Source organism: Mesoplodon bidens, assembly GCF_964165515.1.
Source record: "Mesoplodon bidens genome assembly, chromosome: 20".
NCBI lineage: Eukaryota > Metazoa > Chordata > Mammalia > Artiodactyla > Ziphiidae > Mesoplodon > Mesoplodon bidens.
The window spans coordinates 22,877,400-22,902,629 of NC_138181.1; the positions used below are offsets into that span (position 1 = coordinate 22,877,400).

The 25,230-nt window shown below is 33.9% G+C and overlaps 1 protein-coding gene across 5 annotated transcripts in view; it reads left to right on the top strand.

Annotated features, from left to right (window-relative positions):
- Positions 1-25,230, top strand: part of TUSC3 (tumor suppressor candidate 3) — a 175,359-nt gene that overhangs the window by 136,941 nt on the left and 13,188 nt on the right. For 3 of the 5 annotated variants that reach the window (XM_081220710.1, XM_081220709.1, XM_081220711.1), the window contains 3 exons: positions 9,812-9,875; positions 20,864-20,938; positions 24,508-24,598. In XM_081220710.1, coding sequence (XP_081076836.1) covers positions 9,812-9,875; positions 20,864-20,938; positions 24,508-24,598 — 230 coding nt within the window. The remainder of the gene's footprint in view (positions 1-9,811; positions 9,876-20,863; positions 20,939-24,507; positions 24,599-25,230) is intronic. The other 2 variants (XR_014014085.1, XR_014014086.1) reach the window with 1 other exon arrangement.

Genomic DNA, 25,230 nt, shown 5'->3' on the forward strand with positions numbered 1-25,230 from the left:
GCCTTTCTTTAAAAGAACATATTGTTCCCCAAATAATCCACAAATATTTTTGTAAACGTTGTCAAAGATTCAAATAATACAGAACTATGTAAAAGAAAATATGTAAGCCTCCTTTTTTTTTTTTTTTTTTTTTTTTTTTTTGCGGTATGCGGGCCTCTCACTGCTGTGGCCTCTCCCGCTGCGGAGCACAGGCTCCGGACGCGCAGGCTCAGCGGCCATGGCTCACGGGCCCAGCCGCTCCGCGGCATATGGGATCCTCCCAGACCGGGGCACGAACCCGTATCCCCTGCATTGGCAGGAGGACTCTCAACCACTGCGCCACCAGGGAGGCCCTGTAAGCCTCCTTTTTTAATACTCCTCTCTCAACTTGTAAAATTTGTTCCACAGTTAACAGTGGTTTACAAATTTCTCCCAGCAGTGCTGGCTGTTTTTGAAAAAAAAAAGTACTTCCTGATTATAAGTGAAAAACTCATGGAAGAATGTTATTACAGATACGATGGAAAAACTCATTTGTTTCTGCTTGTTTTTTCCAGATAATGTTTCTTTGAAAATATACCTCTTTAGAATTGACAGAAAAGTGCAAAAGACTTAAATCTATAAGATGAGTTTTGACTGGCCTTAAATATCCAAACACAAAATTTGTGAGTGCCTTTTTCCCCCTATGGTGTATTTCTGATTAAGAACAAATCTGAAGAATTTCTTATGAATTAGCCAGTTTTAAAAAGAGAGAGAAAGCACAGTTAGAAGAAGCTTTAGTCTTTATATAATGTATATATTTATAGTGTCACAAACTCTCAATATGTGAAGGTAAGTTCACATTTTGATATTTGCAAGCTCTCATGTAAGATTTTTAAAATCTATAAAGAAAAAGCCAATGTTTTTAAAATGGAATTGTATACAACAAAACCAATTTATATGTAAAAAATTCATTAAGTGTATACAAATACTCCCTTGTAATACTAATACACAAGTACATTTGTAATACATTAATTACTAATGATGGAATACACTTTTGAAATATCTGGAGAAATATGATTTTTTAAATTATATGCTTATAGTACATACTGATAACCACCAAATATCAATATTTACTTGCTAAAAATTTTATTGGCAAAAAACTGCTTACTAAAGAAAAATTATTATTTAATGAGCTCAGTCTCAATGTGAAAAGAGTAAACTCTGATTTTATTAATTTTAAATAACATTCATGCTACATAGCTGTTTAAAGCATCACTTTTTCTCTAAGATTTATATATAAAATTTCCAGAGTTTAACTGTTCTTTATGCTATTTTGAGGAATTTAACTTCATATGTTAGCTTCATCTAAGATGTTAAAAAATATGGAGTTATTAATAGATGCTCTAGATTTTTAAAAAATTCCTGAATTACACTACATATACTGAGTTCTGCAATCATTTTACATTTCACTTTAGGGTTTAAATATGTTTTGTATTTAAATTACTTTGAAATATGTAGAAGCAAGTATTTGAAGCCTGTTCTCTTTTTAAAAAGTAACAAATATTCTGGATTCTATAAATGATATGTCCTTTTTCCTGATACAGTGTTATTCATGTGAGTTTTAAGTCCAGAATCCTAACATTCTAAATCCAAATGTGATTAAGATACAGATTAAATGTTATAGACAGTAAGTATTATAATAGTTTAAGAGCATTAACTGTTTATTAATTAATTATTAAATTTTATTACAAGAGGTAGAATTTGAGTTGGCATTAAATCAAGCTGAATTTTGGTTACCCAGTAAGAATAAAGATCATTCCTTGATATGGGTCAGGGAAAAAAAAAATGGAACAGCCTTAAGAACCCATATAGAGGTGGAAATGAGGATAGGATGTTTGGGGGCCATAATTTTTTTTCCACTGAGGTGTAATCTTTTTTAATAGAAATAGTTTGAGAATAAATGGACTTAATGTGAGCCCAATCATGTCTACCTCCATACCCATTCCCAGTAAGATTAAACTCCTTCCCATCCTCTGTTAATTTCCTTGTCATAGTCTACCTGATTAAAATCCTCTCCCAGTGTTACTAATTTATTTCAACATAATCTCCATCGAAATACCCTGTTTACAGTTAACCATCTTTGGAGTCTTTTCCTTCCATTTCACCCTACAGTAATTTCACCTTTTATATTTCTCTAGGACTCACTGAACACATAGCTAAAGTGATAGCCAAAATTATAGTCCTTACTAAATACCATGTAATTTAGTAGCTAATTTTATTAACGTCTGATCTGTTAAATCCTATAGCAGTCCTCAGTAAGAAAGATTCTATTATTATCCCCATTTACAAAGAAGGAAACTCAAGCCCAGGCTCAAATCTTGGTCTACTAATTCTAGAGTGTTTTAAGTACACTGCCCTCATTTTATTTTACCTATATGGTTAGAGATCTCTTTATGCAAATGTTACTATGTGTCCTTTGGAGCAAAAACACCACATTTTATATTTACTTATTTTCTCATTTTATGGAATACAGTATCTCTTTTAAGTACTGAGTAGATAGTTGCTGGCTTGATTTATTAATTGATTGATTCAAAAGTGTTTGACTTAATTGCCAAGGGCTTTGGCCTCTAAGCAATTTTAAATTTTCAAATGTTTGTGGGCAGTAGACTGATGAAAGTGGTGATTTTCGAAGATTTAGCTAGAAGTGAGAGATTGGAGTGTGAAGATTAGAGCATCTGTAATCCAAGCATGATATAATAAACATTCAGACACAATCAGTTGTGTCAAGGTAACAGAAAAATGGCAAATGTAGAATAGGAAGTGTTCAATGGCTCTATGATTGATGCAGACATAAATGCTAAAGTTGAAACTTGGTCATTAGAAGAATGGTTGCATTATTGACAGGAGCATAGAAGTCTAGCAAGTCTGGCAAAGATAAATTATTTTGTGTGGAGAATACTGACATTTGTTTAAAAAAATTTTGGTTTTAGAGTGTTAGGACATTCAAGTGGGATATTCAAGTAGATATATCCAATTAGTAATTATCCATAAAATGTGACACTATAGACCTGAGAAGGAGTCTTTCATACCAAAGAGCTATTGAATTTAAGAGTATGAATCATCCAAAGGAGAAAATGTGAAAAGAGAATAGAATGTCATGGACAAATAATGTAACTTTTCTATATTTCAATTATAGAGTCCTTACTAATTAAAGTACATGTTACCATTTTTAATGACCTCTTTATTTTAATAAACCCATGAATACCTAGATTTTGTTTTAGATTCATGTATTCCCAATTGAATGTAAATGTTCTATATATTAGTATAAATACTGGAATATATATATTTATACTATGAGTTTGAACTTTGAAATAACTAAATTTTTACTACACATTCTACCTGTTATAAAGTTTTGATCTCCTTTAGCGTAAGAACACACAACAAATAAGAAATGCTGTTGTTCTTCCTTCAAAATATATCCAGGGTCAGATCACTTGTTATCACCTACCATCAACCTGCTTTAAACCACCAGCATCTTCTGTCTGGATTACTGCAGTAACCACCATCTCATCTCTTTGCTTTTATCCTTGCTCCATTATAGTCTATTCTCAGCATAGCTCACATTACTCTTCTGCTCAAAACTTACCTATTAAGGCTTCCCATGTGACTCAGAGTAAAATCTAAGGCCTCACCAATACACTGACCTTTCTGTTCCCTGAACACATTTCTACCTTAAGGCCTTCGCGCCGGCCAGATTTCCCCCTGCCTGGTGTGTGCTTCCCTCAAAATCAGTATCGCTAATACTGTTCTCTGTATACAATTAATTTTATATTATTTATATATACATATATGTATTATGTACTTGTTGTTTTTTTGTCTTTCTCTGGCTCTCTCCCCCAACACACCCATATGTGCACAAACACTAGACTGTAAACCCCATGAGGCCAGAGATATTTGCTCTGTTCACTCTTATGTCAAGTGCCTAGAAATGTACCTATCACATACTGGACATTCAGTAAATACCAGTTGAATAAATAAATATAACAACAATAGCCAACACTTAATTAAGGCTTACTTCAGGTAAGCTTTTCTAAAAGCTTACTTCATGTAAGCTTTTCTAAAGCTTTAAATTATTACAACATCCTTGCTTTCCTGATACGGAAACTGAACCACAGGTCGGTTAAGTAACATGCCCCATCTCACACTGCTAGCAGCCTGGTTTCTAGCCAGAGTTCCCAGCCATCAGTGTGGTACTTCTGTTGAAGATGATTGCTGTGTTTGGTGCTATAAAGTTTGTATGGAAGAGCCAGAAGTTGTATATTAGCCTCTACATGCAATATACTTCTCATATACCTGGATTCACATTGTTAGTATACTGATTAAATATACAGATGAATGCCGTTAATTTGAAGCCTTCAAATATTAAGCTTAAAGAAATAGAGAATCACACCAAGAATTTGACGTCTCATTTGCCAGATTAGCAGGCTCAACCAGTAGCATCCATCATTAGTTAAAGCCAATCTCAAGGCCTGCAGAGCCGTGGTACTGTCAACAGTGTTATATGGATCTAATATCTGAATCCTTATCAGCATCATTTTCATTTTTTAGACAGGTTTCATTTATCATACCATTGTGCTATATTTCACATCAAATGTCAAGATAAAGTCTCTGATGTCAAAGATATAGAGGCAGTGATTTTCCAGACTTGCTCATCAGAATGCAGTGATCCTGGACATTTGGAGAAAATGGATGACACTGGACTTTTAAAGCAGTTGGCATTAGGTGAACTTTAGAGAGAGTATCATTCTTAAGACAATATAAGAGAAGTTTCAAGGACTAAAGTTATCTGAAGAACTGGACTAGAAAAACTGTCATAGCAGGTAGTCCAGCATGATATAATGGGACCCAGACTGAGCAGTGTTTTACTCATGTTTCAATCAGTGAGGCGGTGACAGGAAAAAATACCAAGTACAGTGATCAAAGGATGATCTAATAGATATGCTAAAAGATTCATAATTAAGGAAAAAGTGCCTAGCCACCCAGGGTACTTTCATCCATGTGAAGATGCTTCCATATATAGGATTATCAAAGATTATCATGTGAGCACTGAGAGTGAAGATGTGAATGTCCATTTTCACAGATAAGCCAAAAAAGAGGAAAAATATAAGAGACTATGCTTCCAAAGACAGTGGTCCTTTTCTTGTTTATTTTTTGTTTAAATGCATTTTATAGATTTTTCTTGATAATACCATCTTTTTATCACCTAGTAACCCCATAAGTAACAAAAAATGATCTGTACCAGGGAAATGAATTAGAGAGGTTAAATGGCTTTCCTGGGGGAAAACATTTAATTTATTTGCAAAGCTAGAATAGGGCAAAAGAAACTCTGTTCCTAATGCATTTCTTACACCAATCACAGATGCAAAATATTCAGTGATATGAAATGAGTGATTTTATTTTTAACACAGAATCATGTAAATTTTAAGCTATATTAGTTGTTTTGTTGTTGTTCTTGCATTTTAGATTACATTTACAATAATGACATGAGAATAGTAATGTTCCTTGATGGTTGATTTTTTCCCCAAGGATAAAAAGGAAAAAAGCCCACATATTTTTATTAAATTATACTTTTCATATATATCTGATATGACAGTTACCAAAACTTTTGCATTGTAGATTTACATATTCAGTTCACCTCACATCAAAAGCTGTTCTGTTGGATTTTAAAATGAAGAATATAACATAACTTTTCATTTTGAACTTACTACTTTAGTTACCAAAAAACTTCTATGAGAGTAATTATACTGTGCATTTCAAGTTTTCTTTCATTAGTGAATAAAAGAAAATCTATAATCAGGCTAGAAATATGTCCTCAGGAAAATATTAATTACTAAAATTGCTTAGAAGCTGAGTCATAGGCCCTTTTAAGTTTTTGCCGTACACTTGGAAGAAACTTAGTCTTACTGCGTTGTCACATTTTTTACCTCTCAGCATTTTGAAAGCACAGTGAATATGAGAAGCTCTCTCATCAGTCATATTATCAGTTTTGTTCAAAAAGTAAAAGGTGCTTCTCCAAACATAGTTTATCCCCAGTAGCTGTCTTACTAGTGTCTGGGGCTTAGGGTTGTTTTGTAGTATCTGCAGTCTTCCAGCCCTGCACTCTGTGTTCTCATTGGCTGACCTTCTAGGGAGGGCCACTTATAATGAACTATTTCAGCATATTCTGCTGAGGATTTCCTTAGTATTGACTGGAGCTTTTTGTTTTTGGTGTTCTGTTTTGTTACTTTTTCTCCCCCTCCCCTCCCCCCTTTACAGTATGTGAACTACCAGTCTTATTGGCACTGTAATTCAGGTAAAGCTCATAAGGACAGCCATTTCTTCAGGGCTGACAACTTTTTGTAGAGAAGGGTTTGATTAAGACCAATCATACCCTTCCTAGCCTGGGGAAATCAAACACAGTGGCATTCTTTGCCACCTGGATATAGATAATACCTATTTATATCTCTTAGGTAAATCCAGGAGGACTTTGCCTAGCTATTGTATGATCTATATCACATCTGCCATTTGGGGTAGCAGCCTAGCAAGAACTAGTGCTACCTCAGAGAAGTTTATGTAGTTTGATGAATAAAAAGAGGAACCCTGAGGAAAGGGCTAGGAATATGTAACTGTCAAGAAATGGAGAAATCTTTTATTAGGATGTCAGAGTGCTAAGTACCTCGGGATTTCCACTCATTTTGTGCACCAGCAGGTGACCCGGATACTCCCATTTGCCAGCAGAAGCCCCCCTGCCTGCCCATCTGCCTACCTGCCTGCTCTCACACTTTGTTTTTACTATAAGACTCAAGCAATTGGTTCCATCTTAAGCAAGATTGTAGTATCATACAGTGGGAAGATCATAGAATGCCTTTAAGTACTTCTATTAAATTTAACACTAAATAAGATAGTATATCTTAATAGTTCAAAAGAATCTCTTCCTGGATGTTAGTATTCTCTGAAAGAAACAGAAGGAAATAATAAAGATGATTTCATTTTAGTTCTGGGTACCTGGGCATACCAAGGAGACTCAGGCCTAGGGTGTCATTACTGCATTCCTACTAACTAATATATCTTAAAATAGCATCTTCTTTATTTAGAGTTACATGGTTAAAAAAAAGAAAAAAAGGATTGATTCTATCATATATAGAAAATGGATCCCTCATTGTCTATAGGCTTTGATCAGGAAAGCAGTGGCTCTTCTACTGGCAAATCTTAAATAGCCAAGATTAACTTTTTTTCTTTCTTTTTAAAAGACTTTATTTTTTTAAGATCAGTTTTAGGTTTACAACAAACTTGAGAGGAAGGTACTGAGATTGCTCATATATCCCCCGACCTCACACATTTATAGTCTCTCCCATTATCAATATCACTCACCAAAATGGTTTTGTTTGTTTGTTTGGTTTTTCTTTTTTTTACCAAGGACAAACCTACACTGACACATCATAATCACCCAAAGTGTATACTTTACCTTAGAGTTCACTCTTGGTGGTGTACATTCTATGGGTGGAAACTTAGATTACTGATTTCAGATCTTTCTTCTTTTCTAATATATGCATTCAATGCTATGAATATGCCCCAAGCACTGTTTTCATTACATTCCAAAATTTTGATAAGTTGTTTTTCATTTTCATTTAGTCGAAATATTTTAAAATGTCTCTTGAGATTTCTTCTTTAACTCATTTGTTATTTAGAAATGTTTTTTTTGTGTGTGGGAGGGATGAGAATTAATTACTTAACCTTAAAGACATAAGTTTATTTAAGAGCAATGAGGCAACTCTTGACTTCTTGGAAGTGTTGCCAAAGAAAATATAAGATTTTCATCCTGCATTTTGATTTTATGTTGATAATAAATCATCATGCTTTCTTCTTTTTGCTATTGCAGTACTTCTGTTGCAAAGAAAGAGTCATATGCTAGATGAGTGAGAGATTATCACTTAAATATTTTCTTAAATTTCAAGTGTCTGCTCTTCTTGTACTGGGAGATAGTAAATAAGGGACTGAAAAAAGCTGAAAGGATTCACACAGGTAATTTTTCATGACGTATGCAAGAAAGGGGAAAGAAAATGAGCAAATAAAATTTCATAACTAATTTGAGTCAAACTGCATGAAAAGACTGGACAGAAAGAATTCATGTAGATGGTAAATTATAATCACAACAGCATTTCCTTTAGCTGTTGACAGGCTCTTGGTTCATTCTGCAATCATGTACTTTAAAAATGAAAGAAGGGACCAAAAGTACTTTTGTGGATTTGACCTTGAACTGTCATTTGGGTAACAGCAGGCACTATCAAACCTTAGTTTTTATTTGCCATTTTCTTGGTGTCATAAATGCTTCTTTTTAAATAAGTTACATTTTTTTCAGTGATCAGAATTCAGAATCACATCTCTCTCGGATTGGTGTGAGCACTTTTTTTTTCTTGTAAGGAACTTATGCCAAAGCATACTTACTTTGTTACGGTTATTAGAATTAAATGAGATATTGCATGTAGAGCTTGTGTTAAACACAAAATGAGTGCTTGATAAATGGTAGTTGTTATTAGTACTTGTTATGGTTGTATTTGTTATTATCTGTGCTGTTACAGTTATTAGAATAATAAAACCTTCATTTCTTAGTTCTGAAGATCTTAGTTTCTAATCAGATGAAGTAATGTCAAGCACATGGCTTATAGTATTTGTATTTGTCTTGCTACACTACTGTCATTCATTGATAAATATTTAATAGAATAAAAAGAAAACACACCTAATAGGATTCCTCAGAAGCTATAATGTGAATAAACCAGAAATGACTATTTTTTAGTCAGTTTGCTTGAAGCTGTGATTTAAAAATATATCCAAACACACCTTTGGATGAGGCAGCTGCACTACAAATGACTGAGAAATTAGAGATGGAAACAAAGACAGTTTAGATCAGAGTATCAAGAGCAGCCTTTGCACGGAAATACCAGGACAGAATTGATGACAATATGCACAAGACTGTATATGCTTCCACAAGATCGTAGGAATCATCTAATCCAGTTCCTAGTTTTCTAGATGAGGGGATATTGAATATCTGAGAGATTTGGTGACATGCCCAGGGTTGAGGACAAGATGGAATAACTTTCTGACTCTTAGTTAAATACTCTTTCCATTAAAGCAGAAATACTGTGGGAATCAGCAAAATATCCTGGGTGGAGATATTTGTCAAATTTCTATAACTGACTGGTATCAACTAATAGAGTTCTTACTAGGTATAGGACACTGTACATTTCTCAATGGGGTTAAACGATTATAGTAATTATACTTTGAAAAAAATCCGTTGAAATTCTCTAATAAACTGAATGCATTGATAAAGCTATCTCCTTATTTTTAAAACTTTGATAATGTGGAAAAGAGTCATATAGCTTTGGATAGCTCATTTTCTACTTACTTTGAAGGATGGAGAGTCATTAAACTTAGTTGCTCTAATTTGTACCTTATGCTTATATTAAGTACATTTTACAGTAACTCTGGAAGAATCATTACATTGTGCATATGTGTTTGTGGTAAAACCTTTTAACAAATTATATTAAGTTTACTTCTGATGTTAGGTTGCTTTCTACAGTTTACAGTTACATCAGCCACCAACATTTTCATCTGTTATTTCTAGTTAACTAATAATTATTTTATTCAAAAATAACTAATAATTATTTTATTCAAAAACTATAAATAAGGGCTTAATTCATAGATTCATCCATTGTTTACCTTCAAGGCATAAAACTATACAATACAAAGAAAAAAAACTACCCAACATCTGCTTTTGCCCGGATTGTAATTTTCGCTTCTTTGTCTTGTTTTATAGAGCTACATCCATGGGAGCAGCCAGGCTCAATTCGTGGCAGAGTCACACATAATTCTGCTACTAAGTATCCTTTAAAACACAGATGGACTGAAAAGGACAAAGCAAAGCTGCATGCTATCAAATTGATTTTTTTCTAATATCAAGACTTTCAAGACATTAAATTTTAAACTTTACCATTTGACTAATTTTCTAATTCCTATGCTGATTTTTTCTTGCATTGTAATTTTTAAAATTCTGAATCATTAATAGACTGTAATTTTCTCTCTTTTTTTTGAACTGACTACTGAATTTTGAAGAATAGCTTTTGCTCTGCGTTGATTATCTCTGGCTAGAGTTTTTTATGACGTTTGTATGGTTTTCCCCTTTAGGATCTTAATGGGGAGAAAAAAGTGTCCTATGATATAAAAAGCAGGATAAAAAAATTATCTTAGGGCTTCCCTGGTGGCGCAGTGGTTGAGAGTCGCCTGCCGATGCAGGGGACACGGGTTCGTGCCCCGGTCTGGGAAGATCTCACATGCCGCGGAGCGGCTGGGCCCGTGAGCCATGGCCGTTGAGCCTGTGCGTCCGGAGCCTGTGCTCCACAACGGGGAGAGGCCACAACAGTGAGAGGCCCGCGTACCGCAAAAAAAAAAAAAAAAAAAAAAAAATTATCTTAGTACTGGTTCCCTTAACTATTATAGTAAGTGAGAAGAGGGAGATTTAGGATAATTCGACATCTTTTTGGAACATGGCAGACTAAACGTTATGAATCAGATAACACAGTACAATTTATGGTTTAGAGGTAGAAGGGTAAAGAAGATAGCAGGATAGGAAGGAGGTAAGGTTCATGTATCTAAAAGCAAACTAAATATTACTAAAATGAAGTAAGGTTACTTTGGGGGCAAAAAAACTACTTTGGGGGAACACTGACATTTGTGTGAGTTGCGTGGAAATATCTGTATGTTAAATTTAGTGTTGAAAGTATTGAATCATTATTGGGATTTAGAGTGTGCCTTATAGTGTCATTTATAAAAGTTGATTACTTTCCTGGTTACTGAGATTCACCTTCAAATGAAGCAGTCTAGACCAAATTTTCCAGTATTTGATGTAACCATAACTATTTAAACCTTTAAGGATTCTTAGAACTCACCTAGGCCAAAACTTTATTTTATAGCTAGGAAAACTAAAACCCACAAGATTTAATGGACTTGCCTTAGGTTGGAGGAAGAACTAGGATTCAAATTGTTTTGTTTTGTTTTTAACAGTCTACTGGTTGTACAGTTTTTATATATTATATTATTGTATTATTATTTATAGGATTTCATGAATAAGTGTCAGTCATGACATCTTGAAGTTTTAAATTTTATTCTGGATGGAAAAGACTATCTTTTAATAGCATTAAAACTTTGTATTTTATTACTCTGTTGTGCTATAACAGTGCACTCTTTAATCCACCTGGCAAATATGTATATGCCACCTTTAGTTCTCTTTTACTTGCATAATATGTTCTGGACAGTGCATCAGGTGCCAGGATATACTGAGACTTGTATTAACTATAGTGGAGGAAAGGAGTGGGAGGTTCTTAAAAGCACTCCCAATTCTCAAGAAACTCACAAACTTCCTCATTTGTAAAACCAGGGTTAGTAAACTAACCACATGGCACTTCTCTGTGGAATATGAGATAGCTAGCACAAAGAAAACATCTAGTACTCACTAAAGGCTTCGGGTTTTCCTGTTGTATTTTCCCATCTTTCTCACTTAAAACTTTGCTGGTCATAGATACCATGCATAAACAGTTACTGGTTGATTCTTTTAACATTTGGCAAAGGCGCAGATGACCAGAAACAAAACAAACAAAACAAAAACATAGTCCTATGGTATTTATCAGAATTCTAAAGGTTACACTGGGAACATAATGGATTAATTTTTCTGGAGTGTGATTCACTGAGCCCATTAATCATGTGTACTTAACAAGATAGTAAAATGGTACCTTTGGAAGATTTGACCTTGGAAATGAAGCTTTAAATGAAATTATAAGACTCCATTTTCTATTAGAGGGGAACTAAACACTATCTTTTTGAAACTCACCAAACAACATCGACCATCTTCTTCCTCTGTATCAGTTCTCAACATTTTTATTCCTTTCATCCTTGGCTACTCATACTTGAGTGCATTTCATGGAACTGTGCATATCTGTAACCCATTCCTTGCATTTACTTAATTACCTATGTGCTTTGTGGCTTCACCATTAAGAAGGTACTATGATGAGTATTTTTTGCTCTAGTCTGTCTCAGATTGTTTACTTAAATGTAGGTATTTCCAATTCCATTCTCAAATTTTGTGATCTTGATAAGTTAACTACTTGGTTTCTCTTTTCCAGCTTTCATATGATAAGAGATTAATACTTTCTGCACACTTAGAGGGAATTTAGGTGAGAAAATAAAATATTTGCAAATACATTTCTAGGAATATCTCATCCTTATTAAAAAAAATTAAGGGTAATGCCATATTTGCTCTTAATTTATCTTTTAATTATATAAGTTAATTTATGAAGTAAAACACATTTGTGTTAAAACACAGTACAGTAATTCCCCCCCCAAGTCCATAGGAAATACGTTCCAAGACCACCCCCAGTGGATACCTGAAACTGGATAGTATCAAACCCTACATATACTATATTTTTTCCTATACATACATACCTATGATAAAGGTTAATTTATAGATCAGGCACAGTAAGAGAATATCCAAACTGCCAGCATCACTACTCTTGTGCTTTGAGGCCATTATTAAGTAAAAAGGGTCACTTGAACACAAGCACTGTGATCCCACGACAGTTTATCTGGTAACAAGATGGCTACTAAGTGACTAGTGAGTGGGTAGTGAATACAGCGTGGATACTCTGGACAAAGGGATGATTGACATCTGGGTGGGACAGGGCAGGAAGGTGTGAGGTTGCATCATGCTACTCAGAATGACATTTAAATCTCAATTTAAAACTTACGAATTATTTTGGCATTTTCCATATTATGTTTTTGGACTGTGGGTAACTGAAACCACAGAAGAGAACCTGCAGAAAAGGGGGAATATGTATTGGAGGTAACTTTTTGGTACTTATTTGTATGGACTTTTTTTTTCTTTTGTATCTGATTTCAATCCATGATGTGGCATTTTAGCAGTATACTTTATTCCAAACAGTTAGCCTATAAATACATCAGGAGTACCTAGCAAAAGGAATGAAAAGGTGTGTTGAGACCATCATTCCATTGTATAGCAGGAATTCCCCAAGGTTTCATTTCCTGGCTCATTGACATCAAGCTGAGATTTAGGATGCAAAGAAATTTCACAAACATTATGAAGTCTTCCATGTAGATTTTTTTTTAACATCCTTATTGGATGGAGTATACTTGCTTTAACAGTAATACATAGAATTAAAAGCCCCTATTTTCTTTCTGCTACTAGTAACTATTTGTTGCTTTATCACTCCTGTTATTTTTATTTACAGATATCTATGAAAAGAGAAAATGTCTTTTAAAATGGTGGACTCATTAAAATTATCAGTAAAAGTTTAGTAGAAGCCAGTATCTAATATTTTTTATATATAATTTATGATTTTACTTTTCTTTGGCAGAGTCTACCGATATTTTTTAAACTTATCATGTAATTTTTTTGTAATTTGCATGTATATTTTTTCTCTTTAAACAACAACAACAAAAAAGGTAAATTCCAGGTGGTTGCTTTTTGTTTAGAGAACATTTATGCCTTTAGGTTTTCTCTTCCTAATTTAGTAAGCGAGATCATTAGATGTAATTACTATATACAAAATTCTATTGAAAAAAAAACCTAAGAAAGAACAGATGGGGTCATTTGATGTCATAGGTTATTGATTCACATTTAGTAAAAGTAAGATTTTTCTCCCTTTTAGTAGTGTTTTATTTCAGTACCTTATGGGGGGGGGGAGAAGAGTCCTAAGTAGTCTTTGAGAGAAAACTATTTTTAAAAGGAATAAAAAATGTTATGACATTTTAATAAGGAATATACGAACTAAGACTAACTCATATAATCCTTTATATTTTTCCGAGTAAAATATTTTTTTAATTTAGTTACATAATGAAAATATAAGGTATTTGCTGTTTGCAAGAAGGTAGACTGATAGAGAAATAATTTTAATCTGGTATGACAGATCCTATAATCAGTGCTTGGAAGGAGCAACTTGATGCCTGGAGAAGTTGAACAGACTTTTCAGCTGGGTTTTGATACAGCAGAAAAAGGGTTTCTCCCCAGGTGGAGAATGAGTGAGCGAGAATATTCCAGTGGAAGGTGCAGCAGGTACAAAAACATAAAATGAGAGAGTATTCTCAAACTGTGAAGGGCAGATTGATGAAAGGTTAGTTGGCTGGATAATGAATATCTTCCCATACCTTGCTAAGAAATTTCAATCACCAAGATATGTTATATGTGCTAGGTGAAACAAGACACATGAGTTCCAGGATTGGCTTTATTGTCAAGTATACAAATTCTGACCTGTCCCTTAATTCTGCATATCCTCTAAGTTCTGTAATCTCAAGAATATGACATGAGATTAGTGTCAATTGGAAGTAAAAGTTCTGAGATAAAAGACAAAGGTTTTACTAGCAATAATAACAGTTTTAAAATATTTTAAAACATATGTATTCTTACATGGTTCATATTTGCTTTTCCTATGAGAAAAATATTTGTTTTCCATTTATTATGAAACAGTATGATTTTACTCTGATTTGTTTTCAATCTATGATAGAGAGCAAATATTTCTTTTATTTTAATGTGTTATATCCAAGGAGAAACATACTATAGAAGAAAATTAATGACAGATGCAAGTTGATAGTTTAGATTTAGATAGAAGACCAAGTCTTCTATAATGTGCTGACTTTTTTTCAACATTTGTTTGCATTTATCTTTAAATTGACAGTCCTGATTCTCTTCCTAGGAGCAACAGTAAGCACAACATCATGTGCAATTGAGATTGGATTATAATGTAATGCAAATGTATGTGTTACCAGTTCAGTAGGATGCTCATTGCCTCTGGGTTTTGCATATAATTTACACAAACAGCAGCTTCTGTTTTATGTAGGATCATAGCAATAGTTTGACTTTTTTCGTGGTAAGAAGGTGATTGACAGGATAAAGAGAGAAACTGGAGAGTACACAGTAGTTGAGTGTATATTGCTATATTAATCAATGCAAATGTGCAAAGTAATACATGAAGTAGAACAAGGGCGTGTGTGTGTGTGTGTGTGTGTGTGTGTAGGCATAGGCATTAACAATCTCAGAACAACAGAAAAAGTCTCAGGAACATTATAATTTATCTAGTGTATATTTCCATCTCTTTTATTCTCTTTTAATGTTGAGACTCTTTAATAAGGCATAGTCAAATGGTTACACCCCTCAGTTTAATGGCAGAAAAGCATCTGTTATTCCAGAGTCAGACACAGAATCCCTTAGAGATCTGTAGGACCTTTCGTTAGTCATTCAGCCTTCCACCCAATGAAGGAAGACCTACACATTAACTCTGACAGATAATCTTCAAGCTTCTTCCTCTGTCTATAAATCAGTCCTTTATCTAAGAATGTTTATGTTACCAATGTGATTTTTTTCCCAAAATGATAAGTATTATGTAGGCTCTCTTTTAGCCAAAACTGTTTTCAGTGATACAGTAGAACTTAAGCTAAATAATTCTCAATACTCTAAGTCCTTAAGTTTAAAAGTATCTTTAAACAAAAGAGGAGGGTTGGCAAGTTTAAAGCCATTTTAGTTTAATTCTTGTATCTTAATTACAGCCATCAAGTTTAAAGTAGGTTCACAGCTCATTCCTTGTTAAAGCCTAGAAAACTCACTTTTGCAGGAAACATTCTGAGTACAAACTCACACTTGGTTCCTGACCCTGCTGCTTTCTAATAAAATATTTTATCTTGGAGTTGAACATAACACTTGTATCTAGTAATCCCTTTGCTTTAAAATTCCTACTTCAAGATCATAACACAAGGGTTTACTAAGTTTTTCATTTCTTTATTTTCACATAAGAGCAAAGCTAACTTCCTCTCAGACATAACAGTTTATAGTATCTTTGGCATGGTCCTTTAGATCCTCTATAGCAAGGGTTGGCATACTAGGGCCAGCAAGGGCCAAATCCAGCCTGTCTACTATTTTTATAAGTAAAGTTTTATGGGAACACAGCCACACCTTTTCATTTGTGTATTGTCTATGATTACTTTGCACTACAATAGCAGAGTTGAGTAGTAACAATACACCATACAGCTTGCATAGCCCAAAATATTTACTTTCTGGCCCTTTAGATAAAAAGTTTGCAAACTACTGCTATGTAGAATATGAATAGTAGAAAACAAAAACCCACAACAACCTCATTACCCCAAGACAGTTGCTTTCAACTTTTTATTATCTTTCTTTCCCTGCATTTCTCTTATTATTTGTTTTTAAAGAGATGAGATTATATTTTTGTACATTTTCACTTGACATAAAATTTTATGCTTACACATTATGTTAAAATAGATTTAGCTCTTTTGTTCCTTTGCTTCTCCCTCATCGTTTTCATCTAACCCTCTCATCATCCTTACTTCATTCCTTCTATGTTCTTTTGGTTGGCAAATTTTAGTCACTAGCTTTGTGGCTTTGCACAAGTTATTTGGACCTCTCTGCTGGCTTCAGTTTCCTTATTTGTAAACTGAGGATAATAATGATATTCCAGTATCTACATCAAAGAGTAGTTCAAAGAGTAGTTGGTACTGGGTAAGACAGTGAACAAAACAAAGTTCCTACCCTTTGGGGGCTAACATTTGTAGTGACAGGACAGAAACAATAAGTAAATAAAAAAGATACAGAATCTAAAATTTCTTTAAAAAAACAATGTTAATAGAGAAAAACATAGCAGGATAAAGAAGTACAGAGTTCAAGGGAGGCTTCTCTGATGTCATTGGAGCAAAAACCTGAAGGAAGTGAGGGAGTGAGTTACATGGACATTGTGGGGAAAGAGTATTCAAGCAGTGGGATAGCAATAGGAAGTGGGTCAGGATATAAATCAGGTACAGCCTTGGTGTCATTTTGAGGTCTTTAGATTTTACTCACAGTGAGATGGAAAGCTATTAGAGTGCTCTGAGGAGAAGAATGGCATTACCTGACTGACTTTAATGATATATTAGAAAGGCCATACTACCTAAGGCAATCTACAGATTCAATGCAATTCCTTTCAAAATATTAACGGCATTTTTTCACAGAACTAAAACAAATAATCCTAAAATTTGCATGGAACTGCAAAAGACCCTGATTAGCCAACGCAACCTTGAGAAAGAATAACAAAGCTGGAGGTATCATGCTCCCTGATTTCAAACTATATTAAAAAGCTTTGGTAATATTATAAAAACAGTATGGTATGAGCACAAAAACGGACACATAGATCAATGGAACAGAGAGCCCAGAAATAAACCTGTGCACTTATGGTCAATTAATCTACAAAGGAGGCAAGAATATACAATGGGGAAAAGACTACCCCTTTAATAAACGGTGTTGGGAAAACTGGACAGCTACATGCAAAAAAATGAAACTGGACAACTTTCTCACACGATATACAAAAATAGATTCAAAATGGATTAAAGACCTGAAACTATAAAACTCCTAGAAGAAAACACAGGCAGTATGCTCTGTGACATCGGTCTTAGTGATAATTGTTTGGATCTATCTCCTCAGGCAAGGGAAACAAAAGCAAACAAGTGGGACTACATCAAACTAAAAATCTTTTGCACACTGAAAAAAACCATCAACAAAATGAAAAGGTAGCCTACTGAATGGGAGAAGGAGAAGATATTTGCAAATCATATATCCAATAAGGGGTTAATATCATAATAAACAAAGAACTCATACAACTCAGTATCAAAAAGCAAACAACCTACTTAAAAAATGGGCAGAGGACTTGAAGAGGACTTCCTCTTTTCTGAGGAAGACATATGATGGCCAACAGACACATGAAAAGATGCTCTACATCGCTAATCATCAAGAAACCGCAAATAAAATCCACAATAAGATACCACCTCACACCCATCAGAATGGCTATCATCAAGAAGTTAATAAATAACAAGTGTTGGCGAGGATGTGGAGAAAACCCTTGTGCACTGTTGGTGGGAATCTAATTTGGCACAGCCACTATGGAAGTTCCTCAAAAAAATTAAAAATAGAACCAGCATATGATTCAGCAATTTTACTTCTGGTTATTTTATTTACCTGAAGAAAACAAAAACACTAATTCTGAAATATATATGCACCTCTGCATTCACTGTAGCATTATTTACAATAAGCAAGATATGGAAGCAACCAAAGTGACCATCAATGGATGAGTGGATAAAGATATGTTTATATACACACTTACACACACACACCATATATATATGTGCATATATATATATACATATATATACACAATGGCATATTACTCAACCATTAAATAAAAAGAAATCTTGCCATTTGCAACAACATGGATGGATCTGAAGAGTATCACACTAAGTGAAATAAGTCAGAGAAAGACAAAAACCTTATGATCTCATTTGTATGCAGAATCTAAAAAACAAATGAACAAAACAGAACAAATCAAAAACAGACTCATAGATATGGAGAACAAGGTGGTTGCCAGAGGGCAGGTGGGTGATGGGTTGTGCAAAACAGGTGAAGGAGATTAGCAGGTGCAAGCTTACAGTTTTAAAATAGTCATGGGGATGTAATACACAACATAAGGAGTATGGTTGATAATACTGTAGTAACTTTGTATGGGAGAGATGGTTACTAGACTTACTGGTGGCAATCATTTCCTAGTGTATTTAAATGTGCAGACACTATGTTGTATACCTGAAACTAACATAATATTGTATATTTCAATTAAGAAAAGCTAGAGAATATTTCTAAGACTTAGGGGTAGGAATTAATTTCATAAGCAAGAAACAATAACCAAAGCTCATAAAAGAATAATAATTTTGACCATACTAAAATGAAAACCTGCATAACTAAACAATTTAGAAGACAAGTAGAAGAATCTAAATGCAACACTTTAATCAATTCATATCCAGAAAAAAAGTGAAGCATTTTCTAAGTTAATAAGGCACGTATGCTTATGGAAAAATGGACAAATAACTAAGCACTATACAAAAGATTAAACAAAAAAGAATTAACATATCGAAAGATACTCAGACTCACTATTGATACAGATCCCCACTCAACAATTTGATAAAATCAATAGTTCAGCAATACCAACGTAACGTTTCTTCGGCAACGTAAGAAAAATGGAAACTCTTAACAGTACTTGTTTTACAGAATATGATCATACCTAGTAAATTTGAAAATACACATATCAGCCTCTCAAAAACTCTACCTCTAGGTGTAGACCCTAGGAAAAAATATTGCACGTGTACATGTAAAAAGACAGTCTTTGTAGGAGTATTTGAAATAGCAAACATTTGGAAACAAATGCCCATCAGTAAGATGAAGCAATAACATGTGGTACACTCTTATGGAAATCTTACAATTTTGTAACAACATTGTTTGAATTTGTGTGAAATTCAAAAGCAATCAGATGAGCAGCATGTAGGTCACAGTTTACAACATAATAATGCAGCAATTTACAGAAAGACAGTAGTAAAAATAACACGTATGAAGATATAGTAACAGGGATATGTTACCCTTGAGTGACCATAGTTAATATCCAATAAAATATAATTTGCTTAATAAAATAACTTCTCGCTAAGTACATATTGATGTCTGTGTGTGCTAATAATACACACACATTTATTATGTACACATGGGTGTTCATGTATTCAGTTTTATCCTGAGAATATTGAATATATGGCTTTACTCTCATTAAAATTTTAAAGCATTTAGTTTTTAAAACTTGTTTTCCCCAGAAATAAAAGTAGTGTGATTTTCCCCAGTTTTATAAAGGAATTTTGGAAGCTACTGAGCAGATGGTGTCATAAAAGAAATATTCATTTTGTTTATATTATCTATATAAAATCATTTTAAAGTGTCATTTATATTTTGAATATTTAAAAAAAATGTTTTTGTGATAGTTAAAATAATCCAGAACTCTATGAATTTTCAGTAGATCAAATATGTACATAAATGTATAGATTAGAATTTTACGTGAATATAAAAGGGTGTTGCCAAAGAAAGATGAAAGGAGAACCCTAATTTAATTCCTTATTAAGGATCTACATCAGTCCTATCAGTCTGCTCCAGAGAACTAAGTTAGGCAGTCGAAATTCCCTGTGTATCAGCAGTTTGAGTGATACAAGCTTTTAATTTTTCGATCATTTCATTATTGGCAACCTCCTATGACTCTGGACTTGAGGGAGTTTGTATCAGTTAATTGTCCAAAACACCTTAAGAATAATGAATCCTTGAAGTCCACAAACTAACATACTGCTAGTGCAAAACATTCATTCTGTTACCTTGTCCTTTCAGGCCATGACGACGTGACTGAAACACAAAGAACTTAGTAATTATCTAAATTTCAGAGGTTTTCAAACTGTGTTATTGTGGATTTCCTAAAAGTTTAGTGGTATACATATGTGTCCGGCAGGGAGATGGTATTGCATGGGGCTGGTAGTGGCTTTTTCTCTTGGATGCATTAGGCATCCAACAGAGGTTGGTTGGTTGGACCCATGCTGAATATATTCTCATTTTCTATGATTGCCAATAAATTGTCATTCTAATTGTAACTGGTGTATACCTTTATGTATAATGTGAAATACCATTATTGGTTTTGAGAGTTTATAATTGATATGCACTATGAAAGTTCTGGAATTTAAGGGCATTTAGAATTAGACCTTTAAAATCTCAAAGTTGCAGGTTATACAGTCTAAAAATTAAGGCATATTTAAATACACAAACAGCGGTAATCTTATATAAAGAGAATAAATTGCATTTACCTCTGTGCGTTTGTAATTTAATCATTCTGGGACAGAACACATTGTGTTCAGATCCAGAAAAATTAATAGATTTTATTTGCATCTATTTCTGCTGTTTCCTTGACAACTACTATAGATGCTGCTATCACCATGGGGATGGTTCTTCTAAATGAAGCGGCAACATCCAAAGGCGATGTTGGAAAAAGACGGAGTAAGTCTCTGTGTTGGTATTTTTCTAAGTTTGTTTTAGTCTTAAGCTTCATTTAAATCAAATGGGAAATAGATAAAAGTCCTTTGTAAATGAACTTCTAAAGAAATGTTCTGGTTTGAAGACACTTGTGGTGTTTCTTACTTTTTTCTGTTTCTTGGATGTGTGTGTGGCAAATACTTAAAAATACATTTCTTCCAAAATGGGACTGGGTGATTTTCTGTGGAACTGGATAGAAAGAAGAGCTCTTATTCACCCTTGGTTGGGGTGCTCTGATGCATCTCTGCTAAAGCCGTAGTCTCTGTAGTCATGTCCACCCTACAGGAAGAGGTGGAAAATTCTGCGGGCAGTCTTCAGAGGTTTTACTGGCTAATGATATGTTTCCCTGTGCCACAAGAATCAGGTATGCATTCAAGGACTGACTCAGAGAGAGAAGAGTTTGCATAGGTCTTGTACCCTGAAACATTATACTTCCGATTACCTCCAAAACCTTTTAGCAACATTTAGAAAGGGGGCATTTCGTAATACCATGTTTTCCAGTGTCTTTGCCTTTTCCAATGATATTCCAAGATTTACAACTCTACCAAGTTCCAGCACTATGTCTTAACAAGGTGACTACATTCTATCCTTTGACAGAACTGTTCCTCTCAGGGAGTTGTAGAAAAAGAATACATGTTTATAAAGTAACATGTTTTTGGCAGGAAAAGGGAAAAAACACATGGGAAAGATCTTCTGCCCTGCGGAGCAGAGGTTAGGAAAGGACACTCAGCCTTACGTTCAGTATTTCCCGCCACAGATCTTTCTCTAATTAATATAAAGTCCCCATGTGAGCTTACGATTATGCTTCCAGAAACCTATAATTAAGATTTTTCTCAATATGCTTTGCATTTCTGAACGCTTTTTAAAACCCAGAATGTATGTGTGCAGAACACAGGCATCTGGAAAAGACTCATAATTTATTAAGAAGTTTAAAATAAAAATCCAGACATTTTTTAATGGGAATTCTAGTTATAGTGACATGTATGTAAGTCAGTCATAGTGATTTCTAAATATAATTCTTAGGTATCTTAAGTGTTTAAATGTTTTGGACGTTAACAGACACTTTAGTCTACCCTCTCTTTTCCCATGATGCCATCTATACACTGTTAGAAAGAAACTACACAAGCGACGAATGCATTACTTTCTTTAGTTAATCATTGTTCAGAATATCATTTTATGATTTATGTTTTGAATTAAGAATGTGACGTTCTTGGGACTGGCAAGTAATATTTATAAGGACAAATTCTTATGTATTTATATATTTATCATGTATCCTTCATATTAAAATAGAAATACGTAATTTTTTAATTGCAGGTCTATAATTATATATATATAAATAATCACTCCAGCCCCCACCCACTGCCAGTTTATTTATTCGTGTCTGTGTCTGTGGGGGGGGGAGTGAATGTGTGTGGCAGTGTGCATTGCGTGTGTGTGTGCGTGAGTGTGGGGGGGGCGAGAGACAGACAGAAGGGGTGGAGAATGGGAAATATATTTTTAAATTATCCCTTTTGATTCCAGTGTGATTTTTATTTTTGATATAATACAAGTACTGTGATTATTATTGCCCAGGTCAGAATGCGTCTGTGTCGTCATAGCATTTTCTTCTCACAAGTACGTTATCTCGTATGGGCTGCAGTGGTTTGTTGGGTCATTACTGACTCCTGTCTCGGGTCCTCTCCCCGACGTGCGAGTACTTGAGTAGCATTATTTTGTTCCACTGCATAGAATCAAGTAATATACTCTGTCTTACTTGATCACATTTTGAGGCTTATTTCCCATCAAACACTATCAGATGAGGTTACTGAAAGCGGCAAAGGGAGTGAAAAAGTGTTTTACTCAGCTTCTGGAGAAAAAGACAGAGGAAAGGAAGAAGTATTTGGTAATGCCAAATGTAGAAGTAGAAAGTAAAGCATCATGTCATTAATTCTGGGTTTACTAAGATTATTGTAAGCACAGTTGCTATGTCTAGTGGCTAGTGTCTTCATACTTGGACATTCCACAATTTAAGGAAAAAAGGGTGTTTTTCATTTTTGCAGTATTCACCAACTGTTTTTGCTTTGCTTTCTGCCAATATTCATTTGAAGTTTACCTTCATGAGTGTTACCTGAAGTGAAATGCCACAGAGGCTGCAGCTCAACGCTACTAAGCACTTAGGACTTTTCGCAATTTGTTCTCAAAACTGAGAGAATGGTATTCCTACAGAGTTGAAAGAAAACTGACAGATTTCGAGACCATGTTTTAACAATGCCATACCTTATCTACTCCCTGATTTCCAGGATTGTAATTAAACCTGATCTAATTTATGTGCTAGAATAATTTAAAAATCGTATTTCATCACTATAGCAGCACATAGAACCGTTTAATCTTCCTTGTTTCCTTCTCAGTGTGTTTAATCTCTTTTGTCTTCCCCTTTCTTTTATAATTAATTATATTAGATATTTCAGTGTTTTTAAAGAATTCCCTCAAACTAACGAAAGGATACAAGTATCGCACAAATGTTTTATTCTTAAGAAATGGTTAGCTATTTCTTATTAAGAGAACTAATTTCTACTTATTTACAGAACAAATTTAAATAAATTGCTATTTCTCTAAATATACCTATGTTTTCTTTTATACTAAACATACCTGCATTTAATTGTCTCAGATTTTTAAGCATTTATGTTTTGTTTATTTTACTAATAGCAATGTATCTTATTTAATTAAAATCCAATATATGTATTTGCATACATTTTTATTATATATATTATATATATTTGATTAGTCATCTACTTTAGAGTAAAATCTTCCTAACCATAACAGAAAGGAAAAGAAATTTCCCTGTTGTCAACTTGCCTTGGACAAAGTGATACTGAAAACCTAGACCACAGCCTAAGCACGTTCTGCTGTAACATACACCATCTGTTCCTTTGTAAAACAAACAAACAGTAATACCGTGACACTATTACCAGCTATTTAGGGGGATTTTCTCCTGCTTTGACTGTCACAGAGTTCATATTTTCTCACTCCCCAAGCTTTTGTTCCTAGCCTTCAGTGCGCTGGGACGAACTGTTATTTGTAAGTAACAGGCTTTTACTGAGGCAATAATCTAGCCAATAACCTAAAACTACATTTCTCTGTAAATATTCCATGGCATCTGAAAATAAAATTATATTGCACATTCTAATAATGCAAATGTCTCTGCTAATATAGCCAGTACTTCACAATGCAGGGGCTGATAATCTTGTTTGCGGTTTACCACATATTTTGTTGTGTTTTGTTTTGATCCCTCTGGGGGCATTTTAGTACTTGTAGGAATTCTGTAAGAGAAGAAAACCACCAGAAGACTTAGATCACTTTTGTTGTTCTCATACCCCAAATAGTACATTTTCATTGAGAAGAATGTGGAAAATAATGATTATCTGGTTTGTTGTACCCGTATGTGCCATGAACTGTTACATGTAAGTATACTGTAATTAACTGAATGCATTTTAAAAATATAAACATTTGGGTTGTGTGTATCCAGACCAATGGAGTTTTCTGTCTCTTTCTAGTCATTTGTCTAGTGGGATTAGGCCTGGTGGTCTTCTTCTTCAGTTTTCTACTTTCAATATTTCGTTCCAAGTACCACGGCTACCCTTACAGGTAATATCATTATACTAATGTGACTGTTTTCATTTTTAACTAACAGAATAAATAGAACTTCAACGGTTAATATATATTTAAGGATTAATATAAAGTAGCTAACTTATTTGCCAAATGACTTTAAACTCTGTTAAGCAAGTTTTTGAGCACCTGCCATGTGTTCCACATAGACCATATGAAGGAGATATAAGGCATGGTTCCTGCTGCCTAGCATAGTATAGTTTTATTTTAGAGATACATGTTATATGCATATTACATATGTACATAAACAGATAACAAAATGTTTTAAATTCTGTGGAATTTATCACAATTTCTTCTTGTCTTGGTTTGCCTGTCCATCATGATTTTTACTTCATTTGCAAAATTTTTTTCTCATAAAACCTACTATTCAGTGTCCAATAAACTGCATCATCTTTTGAATTCTGCAAAGTTTTAGCTTTTTTTCAAATAAAAGCAAACTTGAAAGGGAAAACTAAATGATAAAATAATGTCTGGTCACTGGAAGTTGTATAATGAATATCTCCTAAGATTTTTACCAACATTTTGATAATTGGGGATGGAAAGATGTTGAAAATTCATTCCAAAATGATGTTATTATAACCAAACTATACTTTTCACTAAAGCAGAATACA